Source organism: Montipora capricornis, chromosome 12 (genome assembly GCF_036669925.1).
Source record: "Montipora capricornis isolate CH-2021 chromosome 12, ASM3666992v2, whole genome shotgun sequence".
NCBI lineage: Eukaryota > Metazoa > Cnidaria > Anthozoa > Scleractinia > Acroporidae > Montipora > Montipora capricornis.
Genome location: NC_090894.1, coordinates 28,502,149 through 28,518,588, shown reverse-complemented (window position 1 = coordinate 28,518,588; position 16,440 = coordinate 28,502,149). Strand labels below are relative to the sequence as shown.

The 16,440-nt window shown below is 37.5% G+C and overlaps 3 protein-coding genes across 5 annotated transcripts in view; 2 read left to right on the top strand and 1 right to left on the bottom strand.

Moving 5' to 3' along the window:
• Positions 1–1,203, top strand: part of LOC138027158 (probable inactive tRNA-specific adenosine deaminase-like protein 3) — an 11,310-nt gene extending 10,107 nt beyond the window's left edge. For both annotated transcript variants that reach the window (XM_068874675.1, XM_068874674.1), the window contains exon 8: positions 1–1,203. This exon is cut by the window's left edge and continues 45 nt beyond it. In XM_068874675.1, the coding sequence (XP_068730776.1) occupies positions 1–124 (124 nt within the window). In that variant the 3' untranslated portion in view covers positions 125–1,203.
• Positions 1,204–3,801: 2,598 nt separating this feature from the next.
• LOC138027157 (uncharacterized) lies at positions 3,802–10,807 on the top strand. Its single transcript, XM_068874673.1, has 4 exons — positions 3,802–5,460; positions 6,945–6,970; positions 7,915–8,052; positions 8,952–10,807. Exons 1-4 carry the CDS (start codon positions 4,200–4,202, stop codon positions 9,012–9,014), a joined length of 1,488 nt encoding a protein of 495 aa, XP_068730774.1. The 5' UTR covers positions 3,802–4,199; the 3' UTR covers positions 9,015–10,807.
• The window catches only part of LOC138027154 (exportin-5-like), a 42,635-nt gene continuing 36,807 nt past the window's right edge, over positions 10,613–16,440 (bottom strand). For both annotated transcript variants that reach the window (XM_068874667.1, XM_068874668.1), the window contains 6 exons: positions 15,977–16,081; positions 14,804–14,881; positions 13,905–13,979; positions 13,756–13,821; positions 12,639–12,728; positions 10,613–11,859 (listed from right to left, as the gene is read on the bottom strand). In XM_068874667.1, coding sequence (XP_068730768.1) covers positions 11,713–11,859; positions 12,639–12,728; positions 13,756–13,821; positions 13,905–13,979; positions 14,804–14,881; positions 15,977–16,081 — 561 coding nt within the window. In that variant the 3' untranslated portion in view covers positions 10,613–11,712. The remainder of the gene's footprint in view (positions 11,860–12,638; positions 12,729–13,755; positions 13,822–13,904; positions 13,980–14,803; positions 14,882–15,976; positions 16,082–16,440) is intronic.

The window sequence follows — 16,440 nt, the reverse complement described above, 5'->3', positions numbered from 1 at the left end:
TGGTTGTAGTGACAATGTTATGGGTGCATTGGGAAGCAGATACAAGATTCACACTCAAACTGGACTCAATCACCATTTTGAGGTGTTTTGCGACATCTTGGAGGACGAATGCAACATAAGTTAGAGACATTGCCTACTCAGGAGACATTTTTCTCCTTGCAGCATGATCTGTTGACTTTTGTTTACTTTTCATCAAAAGACTGAAACATATTCAGAGCTGACATACAGAGGCCTTTGTTAGCAATGCACGTAACAATAGAGAGCTTTAGATACTAGGATAAGAACGACTTCGAGTACGAGATTTTCTCATAGAAGAACAGTGAGCACGCGGAAACCAGCGTCATTTTGGCGGGAAAAACGTGATACCGTCGTCATTTTAGGACGAGGTTTTGCAAAAATGTTGTCGTGTCAATAACAAGTCACCAACACGGTAGCAGTTTCAGTTTTGCCATTTTTCAATCAGCAAAAAGGCTCAGTTACCAGCAATAAGAATGACTGAGCAATCGTCTGGGTTATAAATCTTGTAAGTATTTTCCTTAGAAACGGGCGGTCAAATCTTGTACTTGTTCTCGTCCTAGTCCGAGACTCTCTAATAATATGTCACATCACCTTATTTTGATTAATGATTCAGCCAATCACCCAGGAATGAAGAGAATGGCTTCAAAGACCCTCAAAGACACGGAAGCTTTTTAAAGGATGTACATGAAAAAAAGTCCCCCCCCCCCCCCCACAAGCCACGTGAATATCCGACGTCTGGCGCTAGCAACGAGAACATAGCGGAAGGGTCACAGAAACATATGAGGATGCGAAGCAGGGAAGGTTAGCGGAATTAAGGCAAAGAATCGTATTATTATAACTGGCCTTCAGACAACTCAGACGAAGCGTATCGGCGAATAAATTATCGTAGGATCTGAAGGAAAATCATGGGAATTCAAGAGGTGCTAAATCAGGCTCTTAGTACACTGCCAGTGAACGAGAACAAACACGCTTGTAGCGAAAAAGAATACGACTAAGGGCATTTCCGGCTATCGTCTTCTTCACCGCGCAGCGGTTGGTTGAGCACCGGGCTGTCACGCGGGAGGTCGTGAGTTCAACCAGGGCGCTTATACATACGCCCTGGTTCAACTCCGGCCGGACCAACACTCAGGGTCTTTAAGTAACTGAGGAGAAAGTGCTGCCTTTGTAATTATATCTGCAAATGTTTAGACTCTCTAGTCTTCTCGGATAAGGACGATAAGCCGGAGGTCCAGTCTCACAACCCTTCAATGTTCATAATCCTGTGGGACGTAAAAGAACCCGCACACTTGTCGCAAAGAGTAGGGCATGTAGTTCCCGGTGTTGTGGTCTGTCTTCTGTGGTGTATCATGGTTGGGAGGGTAAATACTCGGAGATATTAGCTACACCAAGCTACTCTAAAAATCCGAGGGTAAATAAAGATGTATGGTGTATGACAACATGACAAGGAAAATACTGTGTAAAAGGTTCACATAACCAGCCCGCATTCTGATATCGCCATCACCATCTGTTTGCCGCGATGGTTTTTACGCACATCCTACATTGTGCTTCTTTTTAAAGCTATTGCGTTGGTCCGCTTCCACTTTTTCTCAGCTGCTGCTGCTGTGTTTGATGAGATCGATGTGCGCGTCCTTTTTCTGTTTAGCATAAGGCCGATCCACTCCGAAAACATGCATCAAAATTCCGGAAAATATTAGTCACAATGAAGCTGGAGGAACGCAAGAACCTCTGAGAGATCGACAGCTCTGACCGGAAAATGTGGCATCCTCTGATTGGCTAATTGTCGGGAAAGGTTTTGGGGCGGATTTTTGCCTTGAAAGGTAACAATATAAAGATTACACTCAAAGGCGCTTTGTTACCTTACAGTAGCTACAATAGATAAACCACTTCCACCAAACCAGTTTTGGGGAATTTTACAATTCGAAATATTTTTTCCATGAGTGCATTTTCCACGCTGTTGCTCAAAGTGTTTAGTTGGCGCTTTCGATAGGCCTCTGACAAGAAAAAACAAAGCAATTTCTTCAATAATGAAAGAAATATTCCAGTGCGCAGTAATCAGAAAGCGCTGTACCGTAACCTTGAGAACATATCTTCGCACCGGTATCGCGAGGTCACGGGTTCAAATCCCGTTGAAGTCCTGAATTTTTCAGGCTTCTCTACGCAATTGCAAAAATTGCGTTCACAACTGCGAAGATCATAGCTTCACTTGATTTCATATCCGCAGTTTATATATGATCCAATTCATATATCATTTCATCGTTACTTCCAATTATGCTGAAGACTGTGCAGAGTTGAGGTACAAAATAAACGTAAATACGGCCCGGATAACTGAGATGCGACTTCAGCAAACACGTACTGATGCATTCAAGGCGTTCGATTCCCTCAATGTTTTTTTAGCCCATACAGAATTTGCCATTTGGTTTCAGCGTTGTACGTAACATCACAGTTGGTAACATATTAATTTAGAAACGAAGCTCATTCAGTTGATACGGAGATCAAGTTGTTGTCGTAGTCCATTACTCGTCGCTTTTAAAATACCAGATATTTATTTTCTCCGCTTGTCTTGTTTATTAGACCAATTCGGCTAACTCATTGTTGTACCCAATTCAAATCTCTAGGGGTTAAGATGCTTTGTGTATTGCATTTGCATGATAATGTAGCATTCACATGTAAATGATATGGTAATACTTGGAACAAAACGTTTTATTCCCAAAAGATTTGAATTGGGTACAACACTGAGTTAGCCGAATTGGTCTATTAACTTTCCATTCTTGAGCTCCATAAGGGTATATTTTGCTTGAAGATCCATTTAAACGCCATTCGCGTTGCAACGCGGCTATTGCAGGTTTATCAAATGTTCTACTGTATCTACCGGATAAAATCTACGCATTTCTACTACTCCCTGAAACCAACCCAAAATACGCGCAGATGACTCCGTACCCACAAAGACGCTACTTAGCAGGGGAGTATCGGGAAAGACTTTTTCCCGACACGGAAAAGTCTTTAGCGCAAGGATTGAAGCCTAAAGATTTCTAAACCGTCTTTTCTTGACGAGAACTTTTAGCTGTCAATTATAAAAGAAAGACAGAATCTAGACACGAACAGGAGTGATTAGAGTGTAATGTGAAGCTGCTAACCATATGAGCGTTAGCCCTACTAATGGGAATGGGCCCACACAGGGATGGAGAAAAACTCTGACCAGGGTGGGGATTGAACCCTTCGGATTAGATCACCACTGCTCTGAAACTAAAACTGCCATCATTGTCAAGGTCCAGCGCACATGAACAATTTGTTTCGATGACGGCAATTAACGACATCTGTGTGACATGATTATTTATTATTATTAGTGTTCGCCAGAAGAGCCAGTGGCCTGTTTTTCAAAAGTCCCGAAACTTTTCGGGCCTATTTCGGGTTCCACAATTCTCTTTATATCTTCGCAACGCCGAGGTTCTAAGCCATCAAACTTCGCAATCCTCTTTGTTTTTCTTACATCAAAAACATGTTAAAGGATTAGCTTTTCAAACTAAGCAGATTGCAGTTTGACGACTGGCTTTTCGGCCCCGAAAAGTTATCGGGGCTTTCGAGAATAGGTCCGACGATTTTATGGGTAGCTTAGCGAGGCTTTCACAGAGAAACCAGGCGAGGCTAACGGAGTATTGAGAATCGAGAAAATCGTCTATTAACGAAACATTTTTACGATGTATTATTGAAGTCTCAGTAGAGAACTTATGCCAGTCATTACAAAGGAGAATTTTTACTTTGATCCAAGATCTCACTCGTGACTGTCAAATGAAAACAAATCGGAAAACCTTTCAGATTACATCGATTTCAGATTTTTAAATTGTAGTTTTACTTCAAACTTGCAAATGGTCGTTTACACTGTTTTGAGAAACTACCAAAAGGATTTAAACTTGCGTTGAGGATTTACATGTCCAATACCAATACCGGAAAGATCAATTATTTAGATAAGACTTCCAGCAACAAAAGCCATTGAAAAGAAATAGACAATTTTATGACGTCATGCATTCCGGATCTCTAGTTTGTTAATTTCCAAGTTAAGTTGGTTGGTTCTGAGGATCCTGGTTAAATTTTATGATTTTGGGGAAATCGAGAAGCTTTCTTTCCATCAAAGACAACCTGGGAACTTCATCTGAGACTCTGGTGAACAAGTTCCTGTTCCCAATATGGTTCAGAATGGCGCGATGGTCTTAGTTACAACAACCGTTTTCGTATTTGCCATTTGGATTTCGCACGGAACCGGAGCCCCTTTGGATCCCCAAGACTCCGAAAAGAATCCATCGAGTAATGTTACTTGGTTGTTGCAGAATTCTACAGTTGCTAACTTAACAACGTCCTGTAATGGAACGTCTTTTAACTGCTCATTGACGAAAGATGATCAAAATGCAACGTTGCAAACGAACTCAGCATCGGTTCAAGTGAATTTAACTGATCTTTGCGTTGAAAACAGAACTACCTTAGCATTTTTATGCAACGGAACTGAGTTGAATTTAACGGTGTATTGTGATTCAAAAACGACTAATAATTTGTCGCTTGTTTGTCTAAATGCCAGCGTTAATTCATCAAGCGATATTGGGGTTTTCAATGCAACGAATTTTCCCACTTCGTCATTTGTTGCGAGTAATCTCACGAATGCTTCTGCAGCTGTGCTAAATGAAACCTCGACAGTCAATGGATCTACGGTCTTTCCCAGTCTAAACACAACCGCATCAACAGCTTCAGTCAATGCCACTTCAGCGGCAAACGAAACCCTTGCAAACTCAACCGTTTCTATGAACAATACTACAGTGAATGCATCTTCCACACCGATCGTTCAGGATTCAACTACGACCCAAATTACGGTCACTGCAAATGAGGTTTCTAACGGACCGCAAACAAACGGAAGCATTAAAACGCCTGCTACAACTGAGGCGATTGCGACGACAGTATCTACGACAACAGAGAAATCTACAACGCCAGAAGTCACGACGTCTACAACAGAGACATCTACAACTCCAAAAAGCAGTGAAAAGCCTGCAGCAACTGCCGCGATTGTGACAACCACAGAATCCGCGACCACACAGGGATCGACAACGCCAGAAGTTACGACGTCCACAACAGAGAAATCTACAACTCCAGGAGTCACAACAACTGCGGGGTCAATTTCTTCAGAGAAATCAACAACAGGATCGCAATCGACCACGATGAAAACTACAACTGCGGAATCGACGATTCCACATAGTTCGACACCAATAACAGTGGAAAAATCGAAAAGCGCAAGCACTACAGTTGAGTCTTCTTCTACATCGCCAAGCACGAAAGAAAGAGAAACTAAAGAAACCACCAAAAGCACAACTAAAGAAACAGTGAAGACTATTGAAACGACTACGACTCATACCCAGGAAAAGATGACAGAATTAACCACACCGGGCAGAGATGTGCACTCCTGTAAGTTATAAATTGTTGTTGTTTCTTTCAATTTTAAATTTGAAAACAAAGTTCGCTGTTAACTTTGAAAAGACTCGATTCTAGAATACCCGTCCACTTACTTGTGTATGGATAGCGTTTATTGTTGCATGTATATGTTCTAGAATCGCTTCCACTTGCGAAAAAACACCAGGCAATAATTTATTATCTTGGTCTTTGCTTGTAAATCGATTCTGAACCAAAATAATAATTGAAATGAAGTCTCTTACAACCGATTATGGAAAAAAAAAATTATGACTATTTACTTAATGACCTTTATGGTTTGCACCTGTTTTGCCGCGGTTTGAGAATTTAATTTTCTACTGTCGTTTACCATGCTACAACTGTACAAGCATCATACAGCAGTGTAGATGGCTTTACAAACAAAAACGCCCCAATTACCGATAATTCATCATTAAGTGTCCACTATTAAAGATGCAGTTGAAAGTGACAACTTTTTACAACTAATGCTACAGGCAAAAAAGAAGCTAAAATCAAACAAATTCCCTTGGCTTTTGGCCTGAAGTTTGCCATGCTATAGGCCATATTCATAAATGGCAACTAAGTAATTATTATTCTTGTGTCTTTATGCTAATCATTCTCACTAGCCTCGTTACCACGAACAAATTCAAAAGAATTTTTGTTCCAAAGTGAGGCTAGTGAGGATAATTAGCACAAAGACAAAAGAATAATTTCTTGGCCGTCATTTATGAATATGGTCTAACTCTATACTTTTTGTTTGTGCATAATTAGAAACTAGCCAATAGGAAAGACCATTTCCAGAGGTACTACAACTATGAAATGCACAGAAACTTCAACTTCTGTGCAAATATCAAAGAAAAGCTTGGTAAAGTGTTTTTTGCAAAAGTTAAAAAGGTTTTTAATAATTCATGAGCAAAAACACCCTATTGATCAGGTCACGGATAAAATGTCATGTGCATAAACTTTAAAAACAGATAAAAAATTCCTCATTAGAAAATAATAATTATTATTGTTCTTTAAATAAACCACACTAATAAGGCATGGCTTTTTTTCTTGGTATGTAATGTTCTCCTCTCTCAATTTGAACCTGCTCGGACTCCAGAGGGACGATTGCCTTTTGTGGAATGTTTTTGAAGCTGTTCAATAAACTTGATGGTGATGTTTTATAGAGTCGAAAACCACTTGGCTTCACCTCATGGTTTAGAACCTGATAAAACACTCCTTCTTGTTTATTAAACAGTACATCTATAGCCCCTGGGTTAGGTGGGATTATTTTTGGCTCTTGTACTATTTCGGCCAGTAATAACCCTCCTTCAAACAACTCAGCTCCAAAGAGCTAAAGCTATGGCACCCACTATAAGTCATTGGGACAATTAAGGATACTTGGAGTAACTGTCCCTCAGTGCAAGTACTGGACCTCTACAAGAGCACTAAAAAATAATTAATTTTGGGCATTTTGAGTAATGAGTTTCTTTTTCTTTCAGTGCCATCACCTATGGATGATGAAAAGGTATTGTCTTAGGTGTCAGAAATAACTCTTTTCTTCAGAACTGTTCAAAATAAGAAAATAGTATTTTACCCTGAGGTATTGCATTATAATTTTGTTTGCGTTAGCGCTATTTGTGTTAGAGCTGTTTTCAATTGAGTGTCGAAAGTAATTAGATAATTACTTTGGTTTATGATTACTTCACTCAATGATTGGTTCAAAGTTCTCGCGCCATTTTTTCAACCAATCAGAAGTGAAACCAAAACCAATCGTGGCTCACGCGTGCACATTTTCCCGCGCTTTGTGTCGGCTACGTGTAATTACTTCGAGTTTTGATTGGTTTACTGGAATGACTTCGTCCTTTTTGATTGGCCAAAGTAATTACTTTGGTTTTGGTTTTACGACACTCATTTGAAACTCGCTCTATGCCAATTATCTCTGCTATGAGGGGTTACGTTTATACAAATGCTGGCCGTGTAGCACTTATATTTCAACAGAATTAACTATGAGAGGGTGATGTGAAGTGCTATTTTCTACCCATGTAAACCATGTGAGCGTTAGCTCTATTAATGGAAATAGACATTAGACATTAGACATTGTGTGTCAAGATGTACTGTCTGCTTTATTTGGTGCATGTTGGAAGAGGCACTGAAGGTAGTTAGTTCATCAAGATGCATAATTTGTCTTGTGCATGTCTTTACTAGATAAGCTAAAGAGACATAAAAGAATGTTTGCCCAAGTTTGCCACAGATGAATCTCTCATCTCTACACTGTTATTAAAATGACCCTTGGGAACTCTTGAAGGAAAAACCAACATTAATTGATTTGATTTCCAGTTTTTCCAATAATAATTTTATTGTTAGTAGTAAAGCACTTGTCTTAGATGACCAGTGTATCTCTTCTCTAGTAGCCATACACTAATAATAATTTTGAAAATTCATAAGAAATGATTTTTTTACACTTTGCAGAGTATTCAGTTTTTCTACATGAATGTGTTGATTCCCATTGGTGCTGGAGCTTGTGTTGCCCTTGCAATTGCCTTCTTGGTTGTCCTATGCAGATGCTGTCGCAGAAGGAAATTAAAGAAAGTACGGTACTTTGGAAAGGTACTGTACAGATACTTGTTAAAGCCCCATTTACACGAGCAATTTTTCCTTGACAAGTCCACTTGTCAAGGAAAACTTGCCGACTGTACACACTAGCAAGTTTTCCTTGACAAGTTTTCCTTGACAAGTTTTCCTTGGTAGTGTAAATGAAAAATATGACAAGTTTTCCTTGTCACATTTTCCTTGTTGTCCATCTACACGAGCAAATTTCAGACTTGACAATTTTTCCTTGTCAAGGAAATGCTAGCATGCCAGATTTTCCTTGACAAGGAAAATTTGTCCACTATTCCCCATCTACACGAGCAATTTTTCCTTGTCAAGGAAAACTTGTCAAGAAAAAATTGCTCGTGTAAATGGGGCTTAAATGACTTTCCAAGGGAAGAGAAATCAATATTATTATTTTACTTTGTAGTGACATCTTATAGGTACTTTTTAATGACAAATTCAATTTTACAAAACTCACAATAACAACAAATAATAATTATTAACAACTATTGACCAAAGTGGAGGTGGCTAGTGGTGGATATTTACCCGGTCGTGAAAGTTTTAGTCTATTAACGGTATACTAAAACAGTGAAATAATATAGCAAAAAAAGATGATCTTAGTTCTTCCTGCAACGATTACTATATTTTCTTGTGCAAATACTGCACAAGTTGCTCAGAGGTTTAAAGCAAAGGATATTCAGAGTTTTTAGTAGCCAATCAGAGTGTGCCTTCAACGCTATCCACTTTTTAAGACAGTATAATACTAATATTGTATATTATTACAGGTACTTTTGTTGGGCTTTATGTGCAGGACTCTAAAATGCTCTTCAAAAGATAATTATTACATATTTTTAATGTACAGGTTAAAACAAATGTTTTTAGCTCTGAAATTTTTGGTTTTAATTTTGTTGTAGGCTTACGGAGAGATGCCTATGGATAAGTTGAATCTGCTGTCACATTCCAGTGATGAAGAATGAAAGTTAAATTAATGTTAAGAGAAAGTGAGCTAATTTTTGTGACCTTGCCTGCACAGACAGGAGACTCAAATAGGCTTGGATAACAGCAACATTAAAAAAATGCTGATTTGAGAATCTTCTCAAATGAATTCTGGAGAATTGAAGTCTAGGTCCTAGTGTGTAAAACCAAAGTGACTCGTTGAACAATAATATTATCGAAGAAGCTTTTGTACTTAAATAGTCAACAAACACTTAGCTTACATTAGTTTTATACTGTAGCTTCACTAACAAGAATGAGTCTCTTACAAAGAGTAAGAGATATTTTAATCTTGGTCTGTTTTGGATGACTGTTGAATTATCTTCACCTTGCACGGTTGGTTTATTATGTCTGTATTTTGAATTTGTTTGAGATGATTATTAATTTTCTTTGCTACGGGAAGTTAGTTGACATTTCAGGGTGACTGAAATGGATTTATAGACCACTTTTCAGAGTCACATACCTTTTACGAACTAACAGGATTTAAGGATTGATCATCCTTTCTCCTTTTTACCTCCTTAGTAATTTTTACTTCATGGTCCTTGTATAACCAGGGCCATAAATAAAAGTGACACATACATTGTATCTGTGGGGGAAGAATTGTGTAGGAAAGCATGAATTCAAGCTCACTTTTATGCAAATACAGCCAACTACTGTCTACACATTACCTTATCCCCGTGGCTGCACGTACGATCTAAGTTAGACTTCCAGCAATCCCCTCTAAATCACTTAAGCCGTACTTGTTGAGTCGATTATTTTTTGTCACGCAACTGAGAAAAATGGCAGAGGGAGGCTGATTCTTTCAATTTCGTGACAAAAGACAACTGACTTTAAAGTGCCCCTGTGATTTAAAAAAAAAAGTTCTTTTTTTCCCTCAGATTTTGAAAGTATGTTTGGTTAACACCTGACTCGCAAAAGTTTGAACTTTGATTTTTATCCAAAGGCTGTTTACTTTGAGTGTAAGTTTTGGATTTCATGGGCCACCATTAGTTGCATTCAAAACTGACTGATTGGACCTCAGATGGTTGGATCCAGGGAAAACTGATGTCAAAGGTTCGCTAGCTTAAAATTTCAGCATGTGAATGCAGCTTATTATGAATGCAAAACACGAGTTTAAAAGCCCAAAACTCCTTTGCTGCATATTAATTCTGTGGCGTACACACGCATTGCATTCTTAAACTAGTGAGCCTTTGACGTCATTTTCTCCTCTCAAGAAGTTAAAGTTTGAAATGGCAGACCAATAAATAGAAAAATTCCATAGTTCCATAGAAATAAATAAAAAAAAAAGAGTTCATTGATTTTTGTGAATCTGAAGTTTTCATGACCTTGACTACATTTTCAGTTTGTTTTGTACAAGTTTATTATGTGCTTGAGCAATACACTAGCTATATTTTCTCAATTCATGTTAGCTCAAGTCACCCTTTATGAGTAGTTAAATTTGCCCTTCGAACAAAAAAAATCACTTGGAACTGTGAAAACAAGGCCTTAATGTTTAATAATTATTATTAAACATTAAGGCCAACGGGATAAACGCAACTTATTGTACTTTACAGCCACGCAATCCATTTTAAAAATTTCACTCTTTTGTAAAATGAAGAAATATTTATTTCACATCAATGTAAAAAGTGGAATCAAGAGACAAATACCTTAACTGCAAAAACATCATTTCTTGTTAAAACTAGCTTACACAGATATTGGTTAGTAAAGAGAATGAAAATAAGTTTCATATTAATTTTAGGATTGTGCCAGGGGAAATAAAAATATACCTTTGAAATGAGTGGTGTGTTTTTTAAATGACACTCAAGTCTAAAATGTCTGACTAACATGTTGAAGATGGCATTATTCAATGGCTTGTAAGAAAAAAATGAGTAGCTTTTTAAGTAACATTGATCTGAGGGGAAGTGGATTGTTGTGACAATAATAAATTATTAATTATTTTGAAATAACATTAAGTCTAACACTTAAGTAAAAACCCAGCAGTTTAAGAACCTGCTGCCAGAAATTTGCCATTTTAGTACCCAAAAATATAAGAACCTGTTTAGCCAAGCAAGATTAAACAGGTTCTTATAATTATGTGAATTAATATTTTACCAAGGGTTTTGACTTTTGAGAGTTTGATTGAGAGTGCAAATTTATCGTGCAAGAAAATACCAAGCTTTAATTACAAAAAATAGTATCAATCATTGATTGCTACAACGAAACCAGGTTTATGTATTTTCTTGTAATCAACAGCCACATTTCCTTGAAGTTCATAGAAATTAAGAACCTATGATTATCAAGAACCTACTTAGCCTAAATTGTCAACAACTGCCTCGAAACACAAGAACCTAGTTTGCCAGACTTCAGAAAATGTAGGTTCTTACATGCAGGTTTTTATTGTATGACTAAAAAACTAAGCACGACTGTAAATACAAACATCTTGTCATTACAATTTCCTCCAATTTGAATGCTGAATTATTTTAGTTTCTGCAGTCTTATCCAATGTTTTAATCCCTGAGGGGCTTCTAACAACAATAGTCTAAGTAATCATGACAAATGTAAGACCTGAAAGATTATAGAAGTTGTTGTCCAAAATGTCTTATTACAGACTGTTAACAAAACTACAAGAAAGAGAGTCAGTATTAATTTTTACATCAAGGCTCTGACACATCAATGCACTATTAATTTGCTCATTCCTAAAATCTATGCTACCTCCGTATTTTTATTAGGATCAAACAGTTCTGTAAGCCCCGTTAAGTCTTCTGGTTGTTCTGGTGGCGTGATATTTATCTTGATCGGAGGAAGATCTTTAATCTTGATTTCATTCTTGAATAGTTCTGCAATGTTTTTCTGCAAATTAATGAAGCAAGTGTGATATTAGTGCTTCAAAATCAAAAGGAAGAAGGGCATGGCCTATTAATTCTTTATTTACAGACTATGGGTTTATCAATTGGATTAATGTAGTAAATTGACTACCATAGAGAAATTGAGAGCTGATGTTTCGAGCATTAGCCCTTTGTCAGAGCGAAGATGAAGGGCCAATGCTGGAAACATGAGCTTTCAAATTATTTTCTTTAGTTGATAAACCCATTTCTTTGTTTTAATTCCCCACCAAAGCAGCACTACAGCCTCTTTAGAAAATGAACCGCTTTATCTGTTTTTATTCATACTAGCTATTCAACCCTTTCGACTGGTATACCATGCAATGTCACATCAGTCAGTGAAAAACAAGTGGGATTTTCCACAGTAATTCATGAGCTAAGTTTGCATTATTTATCTAAAAAATGAAAGCAGAGGACAATGAGAAGGTTCTTTGAATGCTGATGGCACTCCAACAGCTCACATACTATTCTATTGGCTATATCTTTTTATGAAATGGTTGTTGTATTGTATGAGTACATCTCCTCAATGTCCTCAGCACTTTTATGGTGAATCTTGTGGCATGTGTGCCCAATAAGCCCTTTGTGAGCACTTGCAAAATGTCCCTCTAAAAGCCCTGTGCCAGAATTTTTTGCCTGTGCGAAAGGGGTTTATAAAGGAAGGCACCAACTTGGGGGAGAGGGATCCTTGCCTATGCCCTATCTAAGAATTTAATGATTATGGCAATAATAATTATCTTGTTTTCGCACCCCAATAATCCCAGTCACAAGTTTCCTGAACTGCTCTCGTTTTCTCTTTTCTGCAATTTCTTTTCCTTCAAAGCAAAGAGCCTCAAACATCTAAAAAAAAATACAATTTTTAAGTAGTTACAGGGTTCGTACCGGTCATGGAAAACCTGGAAAGTCATGGAATTTAAGAATTTCATTTTCCAGGCCTGGAAAGTCATGAAATTTTATGGTTGGTCATGGAAAGTCATGGAAAATTATAATAAATGTAAATGGTAGATTACCAGTAATCATTGCAGCTGCTGTCAAAGCAAGGATAAAATGAAACAAAGACGAGTTTCTATCAAACAATCAGAAGGTTGGTGGACAGAGGTCGTTAATTTATTCAAATCAAGTTTTACTATAACGGAAACAACCCAAACCTTTACAAAAATGCTAACCTTAGGCTTTTAAAACTATATTTTAGGCCTAATGTTAGCATTAGTAAAGTTGTGGGTTGTTTCAGCTATGGTATGGTAAAACAGTGACCTGCAACTCTAACTTGCAACCCGCAGTTGACACCCTCCATATTGAATTATGAGAAATTTGGAAGTCAAGAAAACACAAGCTATATTTAAGTTGCTCTTGGATGTACCTTAACCCTTTCACTCCCAAGAGTGCCACTTATAGATTTTACTCTGTCTAACGCCAGACGATTTTACTCGTCAATGGGGAACCCCATGGGGGTGAAAGGGTTAACAACAGCTGGATTCACTAAAAAACTATGTCCCCCATTAACCCTTTCACTCCCAAGAGTGCCACTTATAGATTTTACTCTGTCTAGCGCCAGACGATTTTACTCGTCAATGGGGAACCCCACAGGGGTGAAAGGGTTAAACGATTCCTTACCCTAAGTGCTCTCAGAGCTCCCTTAACCCTGCCAGTTAGACTTACAGATCTTACTGTCTTATGCCAGTCAATAATTGGCGAATGAGTTAACAATGGAGAGCAAGAAATAGAGTTTAATCTGTCTAATGACAGCCAATTTTACTCACCAATTGAGGGCACCTAGGGTGTAAATGGATTATGAGCATCTTACATGCATGATGAAGCAATTATTTCAAGACACTCCAGAAATTTAACAAAGAAGTTGTGAACCTACATGTAGATCATCCAAGGAGCAGTTTGTTTGAAGAAGCACCTGTTGGAGGGATGAATACTGAGGCCTCTGCAATTATAGAAGAACAAAATGTTGTCAGAGTCTGCACCAAATGTACCATCAGAACTGACCAAGGAAGGTAGTGAACTCACCAAAAGCTCATACGTAGAAAGTCCCAAATGTATAAGGTATGGTTCACTCGGCCCCTGGCCATTCACATGGAGACCCTATAAAAGAAGACGAGATAATAGAAACAATGATGATGACGATCATAACTTTATCATAGCCCCACGTACACTTAGTTAACAAACCTTAATTAGGATAATTGAGAACCAAAACAGGGTCTACCGGTAATAGGCCATTTCCGAGTTCATGTTTGCCTCCTCTTCAAAGCGAGTCTAAGTGCGAAGTTTTTGTTATGAAAATTAGTTTTCATTCATATGTAAAGTAGAACTAATTACCGTCACAAAAACTTCGCACTTAACCTCGCTTTTAAAAGGAGGCAGACATGAACTCGGAAATGGCCTATTGTTAATTAACGTAGAAGAAGTGATTTTGAAAAGAATTTGACACTATAAAAAACTGTGATAAAATGTTTCTAAACATACTAAAAGCTAAAACGTTTTAACGAAGTTCTAAAAAAATGCCGAAGTTTCCAAGTCAAAAAAGTAAAAAAATGGAAATTGATTACAAATACTAAAGGCACATTAGATACAATAATCTTACAAGTTAAACAAAAAGCATAGCAGGATTGGAATCTGCTTGAGTATTTAAAGAAGGCTTGAGTTTCCAAACTTTTTAGCTTTGGTATGTTTAGAAGCAATTTTAACTTAATTAAAAATCGTCATCATCCACTGATTAAAAATGCACACACAAAAACTAACTTATTTCCACAAACTAACCCATTGTACTTAACAATAAAAATTCTTCTCTAAAATTAATGAAAATTCGACAAAAATTACTAATAAAGTCAAATAAAATCATCGTCACCATCATCACCTAATTGACAAAACACCTAGAAATAATCGAAAAAATGTGACGAAAAACAAACCTTTAGAACTTGATAGAACAACTGCTGCACCACTGACTCGTCCAATGCTGTTCCTGACTCTTTACACATCACCAAAATCTTAAAACCATGATCAGACACCCATAAAATTTACTCTTTGATGAAAAAATACTGTATTTCTAAAGGCAATACTGTCGCACACTAAGTTTTTAAAAAAGACAGTAGAATATTCTTGGAAACACTTTTGCCTGTGAGTTTCCGTAGGATGATCATACTTTACTTAATTATAATAAAAATTATGACTCCTGGGTTCAAACCATTTATGATTTCTGTGGGAGATTAAAAAGTTAAATTTTACAGAAGTCCCCAAATAAAAATGAGCTAATTATACACAAAATAAATTATTTAATATACATATGTAGGTGAAGTTATTTTGGGGCATCATGCACTGGTCCACCATTAAAGTGAAAGGAGCATTGTTTTGGACCCAAAATGAGGTATTTGCGATCAAGTGTGCTTGGTTAAAGGGGCTAGGTCACATAATTTTGGGCAATTTCAGCACTGATCGAATGGTCATAGAATTAACTAAAATATCAAAATAACTGTTCAAAACTATAGAAAAACTCTAACAAAACACAGGGAAGCCAAGAAGGGACATGGATGGACAAAACTGGAGAGGATTGAAATGGATTGAATTTGGGCAAATTTGAAAAACGTTCGCCCACCTTTTTTCAAATTTATATCAGTCTATATCAAAATGTCATTTACAAAGCTGGAAAATCATTCTCAGTTGTTATGTGGCCGTGATTTTGCAAATGAAAGACTCTTGCTCTGCCAATTTGACGTTTAGAGCTCATAATTAACAAAATTAAGCAACATTACCTAAAATAGCATGACCTAGCCCCTTTAAATTAGTCTTCGTTTCTGCGTTAGCCCTTTGTCATTCGCTCTGATGAAGGGCCAATCCTCAAAATGTCAGCTTTCAGATTTCTGTACAGTGGTCAATTTACTATATCAAGCCAATTCATAAATGCTTTTCTGCATGTGTTTCATTTCCCCACCGACCCAGCATCAAATACCTTCTAAAACTGTAGCACATTATTGGTAAAATAATCTGATAACAAATCCAACAGGTGTGGACAATCATCACATCACTTCATAAGAAATGCACCTTTTCAATTTTCATGTTGCAATCAAACATGGTATTATACTCACTTCTTTGATGAATGCCATGGCAAGACGTGAGGCTTTGTGGCAGACAAATGAATCGGGCCATGTTATACACTGAAAAGCTGTGAACAGTGTCTGCATGGTGATGCCCTGAAAAAACACAACCCAACAATCATGTCAGGCCAGAGTCTTCCATATGGCCAATTCCTGAGGCTTTAGGTTTACCAGCCTCGCAAGTGAGTCATGGGAAGCAAGGCAAGAGCCCCTTTAATCATACCATATGCTTATTCTACAGTGAATAGCCAGCAGCTAGGTAAATCGCAGTCAGAATAGCCTAATACATGTAGACAATTTGTATTTGATCATTACTAATGACGAGTATGTCACAAATGTGTATACTGAGAACATCTAAGTTCATGTTCTAGCCACTGGCTGCTGAGTGGTTCCCAGACGTCAGTGAGGTGTAAAGGGCAAGTCTATTCACTTTTACAGCGTAAAACAAGTAGCTA